Genomic DNA, 21,514 nt, shown 5'->3' with positions numbered 1-21,514 from the left:
CGTCAGGCATACCCACATTGTGTAGAGCATTATAGCCTGAGATCTCCCTCCTCTAGAGGGCGCCAGAATATGGTATTTACATATACCAGGCTACTGATTTGTTTTGTAGTTTCAGTGCTTCCATACTGGTCCTATACTGTAAACAGGCTGTAAACTTACATGGGCTATTGAATTGTTCTGTGGCCCTTCAGTTCTTTCATACTGGTCTTATACTACAATTGGGTAGTGAACTTCACATAGGCTATTGATTCAATTTGTGGCCCTCCAGCTCTTTCACACTGGTCCTATACTTTTAATTGCTGACAACTGGTAATGTATTCTTGTGTCGCGAACTGTTTGTCGTATCTGAACCGCTCCATTTTTAAGATAATTTAATAAAACTGTTTTTTTTATAAAAAAATCCTTCCAACGTTGTGTGTGTGTGCCTCAAGGGTCAACAGTTATAACCTGCTTCCCGTTACAAATTTGGCGTAGTCGGCAGGACCCTTTGACGCATACACACATCATGAGTGATGACGAGCAGCAACCGCAGCGCCGACCCCAAATAGTGAATGCTTTTATGCCTTGGTTTATGGGTGCACCATGGGTTCCAAAGTTTAGTGGAGAAGGGGAGTCGTATAGGTTTATTGAATGGAGGACTCAAATAGAAGCCTTGATCAGGGCCCAGGGGCTGAATACAGAACAACGGGTCGACTTTGTGTTGAGTGCATTAGAGGGGAATGCTAAAAGAGAGGTGGCACTGTTGCCGCCGGAGAAATGTGACTCTGATGGTGCGATCTTACAAGAATTAGCTGCTGTGTATGGAGGCCAGCAACCAGTGGCTCAATTAGCGCATCCAGTTTTTTAACTGCAAACAGGAGCCAGGGGAGGCTGTACGGGCCTTCACCCTCCGCTTACGTGAGTTGCACCACAAATGGAGAGCGAGGGAACCCCTTGCAGCTGGGACCGATGAGGAGCTTCTTCGCACTCAATTCGCCATGGGCTTGAGGTCTGAACCAACTAGTCAGGAGCTGCAGAGACTACTCCGCAGGACCCCAACACTCACTTTTGCAGAGGCCTGTCAGGAAGCAAAGGCGCTAGAAAGGGAGCAAGGCTAAGCCGAAGGAGCACAAGTCTGCCCAACCTTCGCTGTAGCACCAGGGCCTCCAACGCCAAAGCCCACAGTGACCACAGATTGGCAACAGATGAAGGAGACTTTTATGTAAAAGAATTGCGGGAGGAATTAAAAGAACAGGTGACCCTTCTAGGAAAGTCCATTGTGGATGAGCTGCAGGGACGGTTGAAAATCAGCCCATCGGCACCCCCGCCACTAGCTGCTACTTCCCCCAACCAATCGGGCGACCTCTCCAACTAATGCCAATTTAACTCAACATTTCTGGCCCCCACAGTCAAATGCCCCGGACGTCAAAGATTAGGGTCAGCCCCCGGGGCAGTCATTCTATCAGTGGGATGCCCAAGGCAGAGCTATCTGCAGAGACTGCGGGGAAGCTGGCCACACCCAGAGATTCTGCCCTCAGCGACGGCGGACCCAGGCGGGTTTTCGGTACTCCCGGTCACATCAGGGCGAGTGAACCGGGAGGGGTCCCCCACTGTGCCCCCACAAAAGCCCTCGATAGTGGGTAGATGCCCCGAAGTTGAAGTGCTCGTCCAACAACAACGAATACCATGCATACTTGACACTGGTTCGCAAGTAACCCTTTTTAGTGAAACCTTGTTCCGGCGCCATTTTGGTGAAGGTAGTATGCTTGACCCGAGCAGCATATCATGGCTGGCCCTGAAAGCAGCCAATGGGCTAAACATTCCTTATGTGGGGTATGCAGTTTTAGATTTTTAGATTGGGGGCATAGATGTGAAAGGGAAAGGGGTGGTGATTGTCCGAGATGACTGCATCAACACTGAGTGTGGACTCTTGGGCATGAATGTCATAGCCGACTGCTGGGCTGGTATTTTCTGTGGTGGGCACCCTGGTGTTGCTGCATTTAAATCTGTATTCTCTCCTGCTGCAGAAAGAATCTGGGATGCTGCCTTTGCTGCCTGCCAAAGGACTAACACTTCAGTAACGTGTATGGACCTACAGGGGGTGGCTAGACTTCCGCGGCAGCCCCCAGTGGTGATTCCGCCTTCAACAGAGATGATGGTCTGGGCTCAGGTGCCGCAAGCCGCTGGCCAACCCGACTGTCCCGTCTTGATTGAAGATCTGGAAAACTATGGACAAGAATGGAGGGTGGCTAGATCAGTGAGTTGGACTCAAGGGGGGAAGGTTCCCCTGCGTATCTGTAACCCTAACCCTTTTCCCCTGAACTCCCTCAGAGATTTGGCTTCAGTTAGCCAGATTGATCAACAAGACATTCTGGGGCAGTCAAGATTGGTGCTGCGAAACGCTGGACCTCATGTCGTTGAGGTTGATATCCGGCATGTTGACCAGACTCCAGTTGACGACCACCCAGCCATGTCCCTGTGTGGCGAGGGACTGAGCAACGACCAGCAGGCACAGTTGAAGGCGCTATTGCATAGGTGGTCCCATGTGTTTGCAGCCAACGACGAGGATTTCGGGAGGACGGCTGTCATCACTCACCAGATCCCCACTGGCACGGCACCACCAATTCGAGAGCGCTACCGCCCAGTTCCCCCTAAACTCTACATGGAACTGCGGACCTTACTGCAAGGGATGTTGGACAGTGGGGTGGTTAAGGAAAGTGCTAGCCCATGGGCTGCTCCAGTAGTCCTCGCAAAAAAGAAAGATGGCTCATTGAAGTTCTGCGTGGACTACCGTAAACTCAACGCGGTAACCCACAAGAACTCTTTTCCATTGCCACGGATTGAAGAATCTCTTGCCAGCCTGAGTAAGTCTGAGTGGTACTCCACCCTTGACCTTGCCAGCAGTTATTGGCAGGTAGAAGTTGCTCCTGGAGACCAGGAGAAAACCGCTTTCGCCACACCTTTTGGGCTCTACCAATTTGAGCGAATGCCTTTTGGCCTCTGCAACGCGCCAGCTACGTTCCAGAGGCTGATGCAACGCTGCTTGGGAGCGCAAGTATATGACTATCTCCTTATCTATCTTGATGACATCATAGTGTACTCCTCAAGTTTCCACGCCCACTTGAAACATCTCGAACAGGTCTTCACCCGCCTCCAGGAACATGGCCTAAAGTTACAGCCTCACAAGTGCCACCTGTTCCAGCGCAGTGTGACATACCTAGGACATGTTGTCAGTAAGCAAGGCGTTGCTACAGACCCTGACAAGACCGCGGTAGTCCAGGACTGGGCCACCCCAGCGACTGTCAAGCAGGTGCGATCATTCTTGGGTTTTGCCGGGTATTATCGCCGGTTTATTCCAGCTTTCGCCAAGGTAGCAGCCCCACTACATCAACTTCTCCAAGGTCAGGCCAACCGACCCTCTGCCCGCATCCAGTGGACAGCCGATTGCCAGGCTGCATTCGACCATCTGAATCGAGCCCTCCTCAGCACCCCTATCCTCGCCTATGCAGACTTCCAGCTGCCATTCCGACTATACACGGACGCTAGTCTGAATGGCCTGGGTGCAGTGCTAGCCCAAGTTCAGAATGGGAGAGAAAGAGTCATCGCCTACGCCAGTCGTAGTCTCCACCCTGGTGAGCGGAATGATCAAAACTACAGCTCTTTCAAACTAGAACTGCTCGCACTAAAATGGGCTGTTACAGAGAAGTTTAAAGACTATTTGTGGGGGGCACAATTCACTGTCTTTACAGACAACAACCCGTTGGTTCACCTGGATACGGCAAACCTGGGTGCGACAGAACAGCGTGGGTGGCTCAACTCGCAAACTTCTCCCTACTAAACCGTTATCGCCAGGGACGGCGAACCAAACGCCGGACGCTCTGTCTCGACTTCCAGGAGAAGCAACAACTCCAGTAGTGCATGTGGCAGGGTGTACCATATCCCCGGAACAGCACAGCAGGCCCATGGAATGGAGTAAACGACAGAAGGAGGATCTGCAACTCCTTCATGCTTGGAAGGTGAACAATAAGCCCCCATCAGAGAACGATCATCTTCTCTGTCCCCACAGCTGCGCTTGCCTCCTCCGAGAGTGGAACCGACTAGAGCTGCGAGACGGTACGTGATTGGTGAGGTGTGTCATGGAGCCAGACACCGTGAGCCAGTGGACTGCCCTGCCCCAAAACAACAGGCCCGAAGACTCTGGGATTACCACCAGGCCGGGGCCATGTAAGTGGCGACAAGATGGTGTCCCTCCTAAGGAGAAGATTCTATTGGGTTGGGATGAGTACAGACCTTGCGGATGTGGGCAGCAGAGTGCACCACTTGTGTAGTGGCTAAGTCTGGTGCGTTGCCAAAAGCCCCTTTATGTCCGATCCTCCAGCTATCCCTTCGAGACTGTGGCGCTGGACTTCCTGTCTCTAGGGAGGCCATCTGACGCCCTACCAATACATCCTTGTCATTACGGGACCTCTTCTCTCGCTATGCTCTGGCAGTGCCAACAAAGGATCAGACCGCCTAACAACGGTGAAGGCCCTATGGACAGCCCTCATTCTCCCATTTGGCTGTCCTGAGCTTAATATTCTGACCAGGGAGCAGCTTTGAATCAGCACTGATGCAACAGCTGTGTGCGCGTGTATGGCTGCAAAAGGTACGCGACTCACGCCCTACCACCCACAGGGCAACGGTGCCTCTTGGCGGCTTTAATCACACTCTCCTGTCTCTGTTGGGCACTATTGAGGTTAACTCTCAGACTCATTGGCCAAGTTTACTTCCTGCCCTTTGCAAGCCTACAACAACACTACACACGCAAGCACGGGCATGACCCCTCATTACCCATCTTTGGGCCCACGCCAGACTACCCGTAGACATGCTACATGACGTTGCTCTCTACAGCGAGAGGACCTGGATAGCTGGGTCCGCAGCCACCACCAAGCCCTGCATGCCTATGCCACGGTTAAGTAATAATGTAGAACGCCATTAACTCAATGGAACCAAGATCGCTACAACCGTAATGCACGGACCATGCCACTCTTGCCTGGAGAGCGCCTGCTTATGAGGAACTTCCGCCAGAGGGGCTCAAGGGAAGCTAGCACCCCAGTGGCTACCCGCACCCTTCTTCTGTGGTTGGTCAACCATACAGAGATCGCCCGGTTCACTATATGCCCCGGCGGAAGGACGGCCCTCCGACTATCCATCGCACATAACCTCCGCCATGCCCAAGGGACGACCTTCGATGACTACCATCAACAAAATGAACGACCTGTGCCCCCTGGGCAGAGTGCTCTTTCAGCCCTGTTCCCACCGGCCTCAGCCCCACAGGTCGAACCTCGATGGCAAGAACAATGCCAGTCCATAGACCACTCCATGCTGACACACAATCATCCCCCTCTTTTGCCTCAACCAACCCATTTCAGGAAGCCCCTGGCCCAGAACCTCAGTCGGTAGTTATTGCTTGTGATCAGATGGCTCCCCCTCATACAGCACCAGCTCACGATCCAGACCCAGCGGTCCAAAGGGCAGAACCAACTACCGCAAGTCGATACCCAACCCGCTCCAACCGTGGCAATCCCCCTGCACGGTACAGACCTTGAAAGTCAAAATGGACGTTACCAGCCACCAAAAAAAAAAAAAAACATTGAACATTGACTATGGTAGTGGTCGGGGACGACCACCATTAAGGCGGGGGGGAGAAATGTAACGGGGCTGAATGTGTTAACAGGAACATTGACTGATGGTAGGGGGTGGGGCTGGTTAATAGTGTATGATTACGTTGTGGTGTGTATGTGGTTTGTGTGCTCTTCTACAGGTGCATTCAATCGCCTAAAATGGCAGACCCGCGCAGTTGGTGGTTGAGAGATTTAAAATGCCAATGGCGCCTTTGACTGTGTGATTCTTGGTAGCAGTAGGCACCCGCAAGGACTACCACCAAGTCCGAGAAGTAAAGGGGCTCGAAGACGAACGCCAACGCACCTGGGGAGAGGCCATATATCGCTCTAGCAGAGCGGCGCTTCAGACCGGAATACAACGCACTCAATATATCCACGCGGCGGGAAGTAACTTGACCATCGCTCTATGAGTGAGAGGGCTGTCATCGCGGCTGTGGTGGACATTGATTTCTACCCCTTTCCCCTGCAGTTCCGGAGACAGCTGAATCGAGTGGAGGAAGACGGCGAAAGAGAGGCCTACAACGCACTCTATGTATTGCACTAAAGGGAAGTACTCATATCGTAGCCTACCACTATTTGTGCGAGTGGCCTAAATTTCGTGTCAGTGTGATTGCTGATCACTGTTCCTCCCCTTCCGCAGCTCTGTTCGTGTCTGCGAAGAGGCGCGTGGGTCGAAAAGCGAGTGTGTGTCATAAGGAGCGGACTACTGGGAGTGTCGGGTCTGGACTGTTCACCAAAGGGCGACCATTGAGTAGGCTAGCTAGCTTCGAAATGCCAGCAGCTACTACGCGGAGAAGTAAATCGCTGGGTCGCGAGTGGTGCATGGACTGTTCCTCTATAGCCCTTATTAGCCTTTTCCCCTTGTAATGCAGCTAAATACTACCAGTTGTCTAGCCTTATTATTATGTCCGGCTGCCCATGGTGCTAGATAGGCCTGCTATGTGATCCTAAATCTGGTGATTGTCTTATCGCTGTTAAGTGCTCTATGTCTCTGTGGGCCTATTGCCCGCTTTTGTCTGAGTGTCGCCCGAGCTTTAAGTTTGCTGTGTTGCCGTGGTGTTCAGTGCTCTTATGATTCACCGGATACTGTTGGCTTGTATGGCCCTTTACGCTTTGCTGTGAGGATTGATAATTGTGTGCTGTGTTACATGATAATTGTGTGCTGTGTTACATGCCGTCCACAATCCCAGCCAGGCATACCCACATTGTGTAGAGCATTATAGCCTGAGATCTCCTCCTCTAGAGGGCGCCAGAATATGGTATTTACATATACCAGGCTACTGATTTGTTTTGTAGTTTCAGTGCTTCCATACTGGTCCTATACTGTAAACAGGCTGTAAACTTACATGGGCTATTGAATTGTTCTGTGGCCCTTCAGTTCTTTCATACTGGTCTTATACTACAATTGGGTAGTGAACTTCACAAAGGCTATTGATTCAATTTGTGGCCCTCCAGCTCTTTCACACTGGTCCTATACTTTTAATTGCTGACAACTGGTAATGTATTCTTGTGTCGCGAACTGTTTGTGTCGTATCTGAACCGCTCCATTTTTAAGATAATTTAATAAAACTGTTTTTTTTTATAAAAAATCCTTCCAACGTTGTGTGTGTGTGCCTCAAGGGTCAACAGTTATAACCTGCTTCCCGTTACACACACACACACACACACATTACATTCCACCAACCATGCCTTTCAAAATCAAACCTGCAATTGTTTTCAAGGCAAATGCCAAGGGTAAATCTAGACGCATTCACGGCATAGCGTACGGGTCAGTAGCTCAAAGTAGGGGAAAAATGATGATTTGATCTGCATGATAAAAGTCTGGAGTGTAGTCATTTTCCAGTTTGGCTTTTTCAAATGGCTGGAAGGAGCTTTAGAAAGGTAGCAGTGACCATTAAGGAAGTTCTTTAAAAGTTTTCTTTAAAAGTTCTTAAAACCAGAAAGCTTCAGGTTCTAGATTTTATGACATTTACAAGCATGCACAAAACACGCGCGCGCACACACATGCCGTTTTTTTCCTCGCTTAATACAGCCTGTAGCCTTTGTAGTAATAAACACACACACACACACACACATACTTGTTGAACTGCTCGGCGAAGATGAGGTTGGTGGACGTCCCCGTAATGGTGATGAGGCCTCCGATGGTGGCCGCGTACGTGATGCTGAGCGACAGGCACTTGCAGATCATGTGATCGCGTTTGGTCGGGTACATGGAGTTCCTGCGGATCTTGGGCTTCTCCTGTGGCGGCTCCGTCACACTGATCTGGGTCTGAGAGAGGAGAGAGACGGACATTGGAGACACATTTGGAGGGGGAGGTTAAGTGAGAAGTATGATGAGTTTGCAGCAACAGCAGAAAAACTAGTATACTTCAGAGGCACTCATGGAGGCGTCCATGTCCACATTGCTCAAAGCCGTGTCCGCAGAAGTATACTTCCGCCCTTAGAGGGAGCTGACACAAGGCCCTTGAAATAACATTTATATTTAATATTTTGTCATTAGGCACAAGACACATTTATTTAAAATAAATAAATAAACATTTTTGAGAGCAAAAGGTCTACTGGACATACATCCTTTATTTTACCAGCACCTGGAAATGTTTTTTTTGTTTGCTTTTTGTTTGTTTTTCTACATAGTACAATAAATAGTCCCATACCTCCGGTAGATGCCCATTGCTGTGTTTAAAATGGGCTCCAAGCCTTGGCGTCACTGGCAGTCCATTTTGTTCCTAGGGAACACGGAACACAATTAACAATGGCAGTGATGTCACCTAGTGCTAGTGATCCGTGATAAATGCACCTGAATGGCGTACTGGGATGTGATGCGTTTTTACCTCAGAGAAGGTGTTCAGTTCCGACTTCACACTACAAAAATGAAGAGGATAATAGAGCATTTATTCAGTGCTGCAATAATGACAACAACAACAACACCAATACTACTATTACTAATCAATCATAATAATAATGTTTTTACTTACCAATCTTTTTTGGATTCCAGTTCAAGCTGATTCTTTGATGCTTTATCTTTTCCTTTTGAGGTAAATTCATGAAGACATGAGACATTATTCATAATGGAATGATCTGCAAATGAATCTAAGATTTATGTAGCTTAACAATCTGATTAATCTAATTCAGATCTAAGACCTGGAGCTGAAACAAATGCATTGTGTGTGTGTATGTGTGTGTGTGCGTGTGCGTGTGTGTGTGCATGCCTGTTTGGGTGTGATGTGATACAAGGAGAGTGAAATCACACGCTTCCAGTAATGGTAAAACAAACACCACATCTGATAGCAACTCACCACTGCATCTGATTGTGAAAGCTAATGTAAAACAGCTTACAGTAATTGTGTTTACTGTATTGTGAAAGTGCAATATGATGACTGCTGGTATACCGTAGGTGCTAAGGGAACCGTCGCCGGTCTCCTCGGAATCCTCTCCGGCGTCGGCGATGCCCGTTATGACGAGCTGCTGTAGCACAGCCTCGGCGATCGGCATCACCATGGCGGTGGTGGAGGTGTTGCTCAGCCACATGGACAGGAACACCGTGCAGCACATGAATCCCAAAACCAACCTGACGCACACACACGCACATGCACACACAGACACATATGCGCACGCGCACACGCAGACACAAACACAAACACAATGCAAAATTAAGGAATATATGATGTATATGAAGTGGACAGTGTGTGTATTTGAAATGAATGTATCTAGGTTTGTGTCCATGTGTGGACATGTGTGCCAATTAATTTTTACTAGGGGTGTGAATCTCTCATGTAAAAGACGATACGATTCGCATCTAGATACATGGGCACGATTCGATACAAGAAAAGATACATGTTTATAAAAAACGATTCAGTACGATTCGATGCGATGCGATTCGATGCGAAATAAAACAGTGCTTAAGACACTCTTGGCCTTTTCTCATATAGGCCTAGCCTACCCTACAAGAATAAAATAGGCCTACAAATCAATGAACTCTCAGGGCTTATTTTGTTCCAACAGTAGACCTAATGCAGAAACCTAAAATGCCACAAGTCTGAGTGAATATGAACAAAATCATTGGCTAATAATTTATGCATCGTTTAAGCAGCAAGGGCCAAATTATTATTTAACATTAAGGAAATCCCTTCATCAAAGGTAAGGCTACTCTACAGACTATCGTTGCTGTTTAGGAATGCTGTAAGTTCTTAATTTCACGCTGGATTTCGAAAAACAAAAGCCGACCGAGTGCAAGTTGTCACATGCTTAAGTTGCAATAGATGTATGGGTAATGAGGTCATTTGACAACTTTGGGCAATGAATGTAACCAAAAACGAACTGCATTACCCACAATTCCGTGCCGATAGTTTTAAAACCAGAAGTGGGGTGAACGTGGTGCTTGGAACGTAAATGAGCCGCCTGATGCGAGCAGAAAAGGTTGTGCACGATTCATAACAAGTACATCGATATAACGACCGGTTCATTTCATTTTTTTTTCTGATAATGGGCTTCGCAAGATAAGTAGTCAGATCTTACATCGTTAAAACGGATACCGATACGTATCGGTTAATCTTTACACCCCTAATTTTTACCCTTTCTTTGTTTATGTGTGTGCACTTTTTTCTTGTTTATTTGTGGGTATGATCATTTCTTCTTCTCTTTCTGCGTGTTTGTGTGGGTGAGCGTGCAGATTTATATTTCTGTGTAAATGTGCACTTCTTTATCCTTCTTTATGTGTGTGTGTAAACATGTGCATGTTAGTATACTGCAGTAGATAAGATTTATATTTCTGTGTAAATGTGCACTTCTTTATCCTTCTTTATGTGTGTGTGTAAACATGTGCATGTTAGTATACTGCAGTAGATAAGTGGTCCTTACATTCCAGGCTTGGCCCCAGCGATCATGACCATGCGCAGCGCTATGCGCTTATGGAGGTTCCACTTCTCTATGGAGGCAGCCAGACAGATCACTCCCATCAGCAGCAGTGTGGTGTCCTTACAGTACTCAGCAGCCACCTGCACAAACACACACACACACACAAACACACACATAATCGCACACACACACATAATCACACACACACAAACACAGAGATACACACACACACACACACACACAGAGATTCACACACACGCACACACACAGACACACACACACACACACACACACACACACACACACAGACACACACACATAATCACACACACACACACACACAGACACAAGAGAAATATGATTAAATACCACTTTTCTTAACAATCTAATACTGTAATTAGTGCTTGACAAGCAGTCTCCTTTAGCCTTTGCAACAGCTGTGTATTCAGCATGATATTGACCTTCGACCTGGAATGACTTTATCAGCTTGACTCTACAGTATCTTTCTCAGTACACACACACACACACAACCACACTCTCACACACACAGGATTTTGTGGGGACATTTATGGAGTCCTTCCTAAGTAGTTCCTTCTCATTAGAATCAATGAGATCCCAAATCTGACCTTTGTACCTCTCTTCCTTAAAAACAGCGCATGGCAAAAAAGAAATGAGAAGTCGGCTCAAGGGTGCAATCAAAATACCTCTTCCCATTAGATGGTCTTGGACCCTTGTCCTTACCCTTAGTGTGTAAATACTTTTACGGTGTCATCTGCTTGAAACAGGAAAGGTGATTGTGCACACTTCCATTGTGTACTTGCAAGGATGCAAAGGTTGCGAGGGTTTGGAAAGGAATACTGCTCAAGCCATGTGTACCCATGAGAGCACAAAAGCCATGCCATGCCTCGTGACAGAAAAGACGCCTGTGGGGAAGGCTTTAACCATAACACCTCTGTGCTTATGCCAGTGTTGCTCAGACTTTTTCCCCTCTGGCGAACATCATAAAAATGAGTGCGACTGAGAGGAATTAAGGAGGAGAAAATCAAATCAGTGAGGTGGCATGGAAAAGAATTTGCAACACACGCAGAGCCACCGGTCAACAGTCGAAGCCCGTCAATGTGAGTTGCGTAAAGGAGGTGTGTGGGGGTGGGGGTGGGAAGGGGATGGGGGGGGTTTACTAAACATAATTACAACATGGCTTAAGATAACAGGTTGCTTTGTCAAGTTTGTCAATGGGATTTTCATCACATGAGCAGGAGTTTTTTTTTCTTCCCCTCTGTTTTTACATAACCACTCAGAGATTTAATTTGGTTGTTAAAAGAGGGTGGTACAAAGCATTTGATGGAAAGCTTTGCATGCCGCATGGAGCCTAATTGCCAACTATTTTGGTTTGTGTGACCTGTGGCCTTACTGATGAAGTTCTAACAGAAGGGCCAATTTAGGTGTTTGTTAAGTTTCACTTTTAATATAAGGCTATAACATAAACTCCTCAAGAAATTACAGGTGTTGCGAATAATTTGGAGTTGATCTGCATTGCTCCTGTTGTTCTACACTAGATTATTAGTGTGTGTGATAAGGTACTTCTGAAAATATTTTGTAAGAATTTAATGTACCAAGTTTAATTTAACCGCTTGTTACACCCCTTGGAAATTGAAAATTAACTTTTCGAATTTTAGAATCAGTCTAGTGTTAGACAGCCTAATGCTGAACCACCATTACACGTTAAATTAACATCAGTCATCAGCACTTTCATCTCTATCATGTCCCATGGAAAAGTAGATGGGAAATCATACAGTATGTGGCCCATGGGCCATTTGGGTAGGAGACATTTCACAACTGTGTTAACAATTTGTCTCAGATATCAACTCATTTTGAGCCTTCACCTGTTCAAGATTCAATGACGACTATTTGGGTCAGTAAGTTCCCTGGCTACTCTGTATTTAAGATGAACTGTACTGGTATGAGATGAAAATGTCAGCTGGCACAGATGATAGCAGACTAGATGTCACTTGAAGTCACACTGGGTGCCACATCGACTGCAGCCATGCCAAATGTCTCTGACATTTGGGGACCAAACAGCGCCAAAAAAGAAGGGCAAACTTAAGATGCTTCTACATAAAACAAATAGTGTCCCATTGAGCCCCTGAGTCGTACTAAAAGGCATTTTTTGTTACTCGATTGTAGCCTCCAAGTCAACACCTTTTGACTCAAATGCCTGTCTGCATTTGACTCATTCTCTGTGCACCTTTTGACTCAAATGCCTGTCTGTGCAATGGTGTTGCCTAGAGGTCTAGGAAGGCCAAGTCCTTTGACAGTTGAGGTGTTTTGGGGCATAGACAGATTTAAAGTTTCAGACAGTTTTAAAATATCCCATTGATTTTTTATGTATAAATAGTGTGTTGATTGTTTTGCAGTATAAACACATGTAAAAGTTAGAGAGACTATTTTTGGATATTTGAATTTCAAGAGACTGATCCATGGCCCCAAATGCCCCATGGTTACCTCGCCAAGCTTTACACGAATTGCAATTTGTGTGCTAATACAAACATATATACATTCACTCAAACCACATGCATTCTAACTCATTCACATACAGACACACACACACATACACAAACCCAAACAAACACTGGTCTCTCTGTGATCCCTTTACATAATAGGTAAAACCTTCCCACTGACTTCTAAGCCGTAAATATAGGATATGGGATATTCTGGTAAATATAGGCTGTAAACCAGGAAATCTCTGGGCTCTGTATGTAATCAGGATTGAGCACTGCGACTGTTACCCTGTAGCCATATCATATGGATAAGGGCTTATCTTTTTACGTGCAGGTCTTTAATTCTGTGATTACAAGCATTCTACAGTATTGTAACACCAGATTGTACCAGAGCCTGTCCACTACTTTATTGCAATATGTGGTTAATTGTATGTATGTAGGCCTATGCATTGAGTCTTAATTGTATTTTACATGACTCTGCAAATGGAACTGCTATACTGTGGATGCAAGGAATATTTCAGACGGCGAGAAATAATGTAGATGTATTGCCAATAAAATAAGTTTGACTGAAACAAAGCATTTTGGTTTCTGTACTTGTAATGGAAAAGCCTTGAATGACCTAGTAAAATAAAATAAGCAAAAAGCTTGGCCTTGATGTCTAATCTGAAATAACACACTTTTAGGTGTATATAACACTCAGTACTAAACATGGCCTACTTGTTTTGCATTGTGCAAGTAAGCATAATCCATTTTATACTGGGACTTGCAACATTGTGAGGACAAAGAAACCCAGTCATCCAAGATAAGAGACCACTATCCGTCTTTAATGGTTTAATCAAAATACCAGGAATACCAGTGCAAATAGGAATCAGACTAGGAAACTGGGACAATAAGTTAAACTGGCGGTAAAACAGCTTTACTAACATTCAGGGTGCTATGTGCTAACAGCTAATAGCCTGGTTAATGCTAATGGGTAATGCCAATGGTAGACCAGTTTTCAATTAACAATTTGTCTGAACGCTATGTGAATCTCTTTTCCAACGTACAGCAAACACTTTCTTGTCAAAATCTCTCTTGTCAACAAAGCCTTTAACTGCAATTATTTGTTCTTCTTTGAAAGAGAATTATCTTTTCATAGAATATACTGACTCGCTAGGAAGCAGCTATTGCTTGCTTATATAAGTGCATCAGGGTCCTCCTATGTCTATTATCATAGAGTAGCTAAGTTCCACCCTTCTGTATCTGGTCCATGGGACTTTACTTCAGAAAACGTATGAACGGTTGTCAATGATAAATATTTTTGGTCCCGTTTGAATTGTGTCATGAATTTCACAGATGATGTTTGTCAACGTAAAAGATAATATTGCACGTCAAAAAAACACTATTTTATGACAAACTGCAAAAGTTATGTTATAGTTAATGTCACTAATGCGACCATTTTGTTGGTACTTTCACAGCGTTATACATACAAAACAGTTATGTGACTTTCTTCACTTGAAAATGTGTCTTCTGGTAGTCTAGAAGTTTGGTTAAATGAATAAGGCACACTAAAAATAGAAATATTATTATAGTATTTGTTTATTTTCATTAGATTATTGTTTGAATTGACATTGTTAGTTATTATTAGGGCTGTCCATCGATTAAAAAATTTAATCAAATTAATTACATACTCTGTGATTAATTAATCTAAATTAATCACATATATAATTTTGCTGTGAAAGTATTTTAAATATTTAAATTCAAATGAATCATTGAATAATCAGTATTAGTGACATTAAAATTCAAAAACTCTTGTTATATTATTATTTTCACTGTTCAAATAATGGCCATAATAATCTATAATATGACCTAATATGCTGAGGAAATAAATTCAAAAGTGCTTCGGGAAGAAGTTTTTTTTTCACATAAGGCATTTCAGGCCACAGATATAACCTAGGGGACACAATAAAAATAAATTAACACTCCCCTCAATGTCAACACTATTTCTTTGCATTGATGTGCGACTTTAGAGTTCACGAACTCCGGTGATATGCAAATTCCTTGCTGCAGACATTGCAGAGGACTTTATTTTAATCAACACTTTTATCAACACCATCAGGCCGTTTTTTTAAAGTAAATATTCTAATCAATGATCTAGGCAGCACATTTTCTTCTCTCTTATTTTACAATCTAATGGTTATTGATTAGAATGTCTCGGGGGTCATGTGGAATCGATTAATCTGCGTTATTTTTTTTAATCAGTTATTTTTTCTCAAATTAAGTAATCAAAATTAATCAGTTATTTTGACAGCCCTAGTTATTATTGCTATTCTCTCTTACCAACTTTCTAAATTGTTTACTGTTAAACTATTGTATTGTTGTTATTTGTATGTCGCTTTGGACAAAAGCGTCTGCCAAATCCCATACCCATAACCATAACCATAACCATAATCATAATCATAATGCACATTACATAAAGACGTGAAATGAGAGGCAGAAATGATTGGCCCTGCTAGAGTAGTCTCTTTACCACTTCAATTGCTTTAGGCATTCGGATTAGCGAGACAGATGTCGTTAGGTAAATTATTGTAATAATGAATTTAGATCAGAGATAGTCCTACAGTACGTTTTAAAGTTCTGCTGTTTGAATGAGCAGGACTGTTAACCAACTAGCCTACTATGTCACATAGTAGTGTAATGACATAATACTTGACTTTGGCTCACCTCACTGGACTTTAGGACCCCAAACAATGGATAGAGAAATGCTGGAACCAACGCAGCAGCCCCCAGGGGTACGGCCTCAGAAACCCAGTACACAGCAGTAACAATGAGGACATACGCACACGACGACTCCTGCACAGGGGAATCAGAATCAGAATTGGAATTAGAATCAGAATTAGAATTAGAAAAAAACTTTATTGTCATTGTAAGCAGAGCAAACAACAAAATTAGAGGTGCAACTCCAATTGGTGTGTGCATGAAAAAAAGTCAGAATTTAAAAACAACATAGAAGAACACAAGTACAACACAGGTAACAATAAATAGTGCAAGACTAGACAGAAGAAGCCAGATAAATGAGGAGCTAAATAAAACAATGCAGTTTTGTTATGGAACTAATTTTGCCCAGATCTTGCCTAGATATGACATGTAAAATGAATATGGTAAATAAACTCTTCTACTGACACGATATTGTCTTCCCTATATCCACATTTTTTATGCTACTAAAAAAGGAGAAAGCCTGTATTAAGTAGTTTAGTTAACCATTCTGATGTATTTTGTCTGATGAGTCAGATCTACTGACAGTAGACCTATAAATGAGTGTAGTAGATCAAATATCACTACTTCTGCTATAGTTTGTCAAACACCCACTGTCAAAGCTCAAGTTAAAGGAGAGCCCCAGCATGTTTCAAGTTAGTGCCCGTGTTGTTAGAGGTGTCGGAATGGCAGCAGAGTTTAAATACAATAGTAGCCAATCTCTTTGTGTCCTAATAGCACACTAAAACAGTCAGAAACATTTACTGAAGGTATGGATGAAGATGGGTGCCTTTTTCCTATATTATACACATAATTATATACATATAAGTATAAATGGTACAGCTATATAAGAGGTTACATACATACGTACAGTCTATGTGCCTACTGTACATATATCTCTATGAAAAACATGATATTGTCTATCTTTGTACAATTTTCTATCTATTTTGATTGTACATCTCTGGTACTGAACAAAATTGCTAGGCTTGCTTTGAGGACTTAAGCCAATTTCATCTGACTTTGTAGATATTATGCAAGAGAGCCACAGAGTATCCATCCATCCATGGAAACCCAATAAAGGCAACTTGTAAATACTAATCTGTTAAAGGAAAATTCAAATTCCAAACGCAAATTAATTAAAGTAGCCTTAGCCTCTCATTTCCTGACTGTGGTAAACAGTGTATTAGTGCTTTTTGGAAAAAATGACCACGATGATATGGATCATGTTCCACACTTATGGAAACCTGGTCTTTATGTGATGTCATAGACAGACGTACGCATCCTGTATGTTTTGGATGTGAAGATGACATTTTCATTTCCGAGACAATGCCATAAGAACATTAACATTTCCCACAAGAAAATGTCAATGTTTATGATACTCTGAATGTAGGCTACATTTCACAATAGAAATCTACTGAAATGATCACATGACATATTAAACCACATGTTGTTAATGGAACAGTTAATCCTCTCATGAAAAGGGAAATTACCAGTTAGACTATTTACATAGAGTTTGAGTTCTCTGCTGTCCACATCATTGTATAACAACATAAGAACATCTTCAGTACTGATCAGCTGATCAAGAGGAACCACAAGCTCCATCCAGTTGCTAGCCAGCTAAAAGCCAAGCTATACTGCCCACTCTCTCTCTCTCTCTCTCTCTCTCTCTCTCTCTCTCTCTCTCTCTCTGTCCATGTGGACTGAGGCAATTCAAATGTCAGAAAGTCTTCCCACTTATAGTAAGAAGGTTTACTGTGTTTCGTAACAAAAATATAAATACATATACAGCTCCATCATGTGAGTGTACAGACAATAGCCACGGAAGCCCTTACAGTATTTGGTGGTGTTAAGCCCCATTCAGACTGTAAGCTACTAGCGACAAGGAACGTGCCAACTTTTTGGGAAATTAACTTATAACATAATTCACTGGAAAAGGTTTATTCCAGTTAGCCTATTTCTCACCAATAGCTCAAATGGATTTACATAGGCGAAATGGAACAACCCACTTCCAGTGAATTATGCTAAGCAATGCTAAGGTTGTCAAACTGGGTTATTGCGAGAACAGAGAAAAGAAGGGCGTCTGGGGTAGACAGTAAATAAGATATTTTCCCAAACGTTGATCCGTTCCTTGATGTAAATCAGCGATTACAGGCAAAATAACCACTGGCAATGCAAAACATCACACAACAAAATTAACGTGATTGTAACTTTTGAAGCCATGGGGAGCTCGATGTGGTTTTAAGCCCCCACCATCGACTTCAAGGCAGCGCTGCGACCGTCAACTTCAAGGCACCTAACCTTGACCTTAACCCTTGCATAACCCAAGTGCCTTCCATGCAGCTCTGCCTGGAAGATGACACTGGGGGCTTAAAACACCAAACACCCCTAGTATGCGTGCTGTGTTTCTTTTGCATTCGGCATGCACACTGTGCATACAATGAAAGTGGCCCAACTTAGAGTGAAATTTCGAACACTGAACCGAAGCTTGAACCGAAGCGTGAATCTGTTTTCAAGTTGAATGTCTAATTGAAAGCTAATCTGTATTACAAACTGCAATTATTCATTCTCTCTCTCTCTCTCTCTCTCACTCACACACACACACACACACACACACAGAAAAAGAGAGAAAGAGAGAGACACACAGGAGAACTTGTCTAGACGTGACCCCGCTCTGGAATGTCCGGTTCAGGTGGCACTGCTGGGTGGCAAGCATGTGTGTTTTATTTGTTATTCCCGCAGTCGGACCATGTGGATTATTACTCTGCATGCTTGCTGTCCACTGGACATGTTTCTTTCTCTCTCTCCCTTTTTTCCCCAATGTTTAATCTGTTTTTGTTACAAAGAACTGGCTCGCTCGCTAGTTCATTCAGCTCTTCCTGTAGATCAGTCGGTTCTGGACCAGGTCTAGGCCAAAACGGGCCCAGGTGTGTGCCAAACTCTGCTGGACTCTGCACCAAAATTCTTGTCCCGAAAGCTGAATAAAGTAATTGCATTCACTCTCACACATTCGCCCTACAGGTGAAAAGCATTGGTAAAAACAAACTCGTTCATTAAGTGAGTATGAGCATTGACTGGGCAATTACTGTTTCTCCTGAACTGTTTCTATTGATTCAAATTTACTTTTAAGATTTTACAGGATATTGGTATCAGTGATTAATCAAGTATATCTGTGAAAAGATAATATGAATGCATAATGTGGGCATAATGCAGACTTGACACTTAAGATTAAGACCTGAGTGCTTAAACACCTCAATCAACATGATAAAGGCATGCATCAGTAAGAGGACAAAGCCACCTGACCCAATCCTCACCATGCTGAAGCGGGCTGTGTGAAGTAAGTAGTTGAGTCAATGACCTGAGATAACGCAATTTACAGTTTTAATGGGGTCGATCAATTTTTGATTGTCCTGAGGTCAGATCCTGCTGATAGTCTGTAATGGGTTTGTTTGATTCCATGAATACTTTTGTGAATCTTTTTAATCAGAGCACACAAAGAGTTGATGTCTCTCTGAATGAGAGAGTCAGTCAGAAAAGTCTACAATGCTACTTAATAAACAAATAATGATAGTTTAACCGTTCTCACTTTTATCAGTGGCTTCCTGTTCACTGTGTGTGTGTCTTCCCATTTGTATATTCCTGATTTACTGGATCTTACAACAATCAACTAAATATATCCAGTCCAAAAGCAAAAAAAGTCCACAAAGATGAATTCGGGCATTTAAAAAAAAAAGTCCACAAAGATGAGTTGGGGCATATCATGTGGAATAAAAAATGATGCACTATGCTACAACAACACGTTCTTAAATATAAATTCTGGTGTGTGTGTGTGTGTGTGGGGGGGGTTGATTGGGTTGGAGGTGGTGTGTGTATGGTTGGGGGGGTGTTGGTACTGGAGATTCAGTACCCCCTCTGGACTTTAGAGATTCCTTATCTTTTCCAGAATGGACAAATTCTAGGAATAAGTGGACACATGTCTGTGTGGACCCTTATCAAGCTCAGCTGCAATAACACTAAACTTAAAACAGTGCCTTGGGGTGTAAGGACATCACAGCATGGGTGCACCCCATTGGCAATTCTGATCTCTGCTCTTCTCTGGCCAGTAAGGGACATGTGTGTGAGAGGCCTTCGCATCTGACCAAAATAATCACGCTCTGAAAGGCACTGTCCACAGAGCCACGTGGAGATGAACACAAACACAAACACACACACACACACACACACACACACACAGAGAGCGAGAGATAGAGTGAAAAGAGAGAGAGAGAGAGAGAAAGATGACCTGTGGCTTAAGCTAGCCTCGTCCGATCAGATGGCCTGGAGAGTATGGCGCAGCGCCTGATTGGTGAGAGGTCGCGTTGGCGCAGCAGGTGCCGCGCTGCAATCAGACGCTGTGTTTATGTCTTACATAATCAACTAATTGCTTGACAGTTCAATCTATGGATCATTTGCCTTAAAGAATTATCTGTTCAACAGACTCAACATTAACAGTCTTGGCACGACGTGGAAACCTACGCTGACAGATCACAATCACTCTTCCCCTGGTTTGGCGACCATTCAACTGCCATAGCCTCTTTCAATATTTATTTTCTTGAAAACTTTGCTTAACAAATCATTAATCTACGTCTCTTGCTCATGTCGATTAAATTAACAACTTTAACACAGTACTTTCCATGCAGAACACTTAGGAACACACGAAGTTCGCGTGTATCTCCATGCGCCAGAGCGCACGCAAAGGAAGGCATATTAGAATGTACTTACACTGCTTGGGTAGATCAGTGGTAACGGTAGCAGTGACAACGGGATCATTATCACCAGGATGAGTTTGCGCGCCGTCCGGAGTTTCCGAATCAGGTCCATCCTGAACGTCTCCATTTTCTACTTTTTGGTGAAAATCACTTCACAGAGAAAGTCCTATCGGTGGAGTCCTGCTTGGGACGCCTAAGAGGACCTGAGATGAACTCTCTCCCTTCTTAATTGGTCACCGTGTGACTTTTCTTTGGGATTTTAACAACACGATCAAAATGTGTCCCTTTAACCCTATCTTTGGTAACTTGGTTGAAAAGTGCAGTACTCCAGTCTTTGGTTCGCCGTGCTGTGCTGTGCTGTGTGCACTTCAAGTTGCCACGGCCCCCCAACTCCACGATTGAGTGCGAAACTCTAACAGTATGTTTGCTGAGCGAAATATTGACGGAGCCGATAACGCGTCCGGAAGAGCTCCCTTCTGATTTTCTTTTTATCTGTGAGTCGCCATGTCTCTGAGTTTTCACCGTCAGTCAGTGCAACGTAAAATTTCATGAACTGCAGGTAGGCATAAACAAGCATGTAATGTCGCGCCAGAAAAAATACACCTTTCAGCATAACCTCCTGAAAGATGTAGTTGAAATTTATCACCCTCCATTATGCTAATTTCTTAAGCCCCAGCGATTTCCCCTCCCCAGCCATGACTTGGCCAATCATGGCTTAGCAATTATAGGGTTATGAATGCATGCACCAAACATCTAATGGCCAGACGAATGAACTATGGGGAGAACAGTGCCATACCTTTAATTGAGCGGATTAATACCTTTGAGCACATTTACATGGAATACCAGCAGGGTGCTAATGTGTCTATGCAAACCCCAAACACACACACACAATATAGGCCTCTGTATAGGCGCTACCAACGCTAAGACTGTATACATCCATTAATCATCCAGAGTAATCATTGAATAGGCACTCAATAAACCTGACGACCAGGATGGTTTGTACAATACTTGAGTCCTGCAGCATGGGCCACAAGTAACAACA

The 21,514-nt window shown here is 43.9% G+C and overlaps 1 protein-coding gene across 1 annotated transcript in view; it reads right to left on the bottom strand.

Moving 5' to 3' along the window:
• Window positions 1-21,058, bottom strand: part of slc13a4 (solute carrier family 13 member 4) — a 37,661-nt gene extending 16,603 nt beyond the window's left edge. Inside the window, exons 1-8 of the mRNA XM_048268534.1 lie at window positions 20,486-21,058; window positions 15,698-15,826; window positions 10,500-10,636; window positions 9,032-9,210; window positions 8,618-8,669; window positions 8,474-8,504; window positions 8,297-8,368; window positions 7,721-7,911 (exon numbers count right to left, since the gene is read on the bottom strand). Coding sequence (XP_048124491.1) covers window positions 7,721-7,911; window positions 8,297-8,368; window positions 8,474-8,504; window positions 8,618-8,669; window positions 9,032-9,210; window positions 10,500-10,636; window positions 15,698-15,826; window positions 20,486-20,599 — 905 coding nt within the window. The 5' untranslated portion in view covers window positions 20,600-21,058. The remainder of the gene's footprint in view (window positions 1-7,720; window positions 7,912-8,296; window positions 8,369-8,473; window positions 8,505-8,617; window positions 8,670-9,031; window positions 9,211-10,499; window positions 10,637-15,697; window positions 15,827-20,485) is intronic.
• Between the last annotated feature and the right edge of the window lie 456 nt (window positions 21,059-21,514).

Source organism: Alosa alosa, chromosome 17, assembly GCF_017589495.1.
Source record: "Alosa alosa isolate M-15738 ecotype Scorff River chromosome 17, AALO_Geno_1.1, whole genome shotgun sequence".
Classification (NCBI taxonomy): domain Eukaryota; kingdom Metazoa; phylum Chordata; class Actinopteri; order Clupeiformes; family Clupeidae; genus Alosa; species Alosa alosa.
Note: the sequence above shows the minus strand (reverse complement) of the source record. Positions and strands in the feature narration are given on the sequence as shown.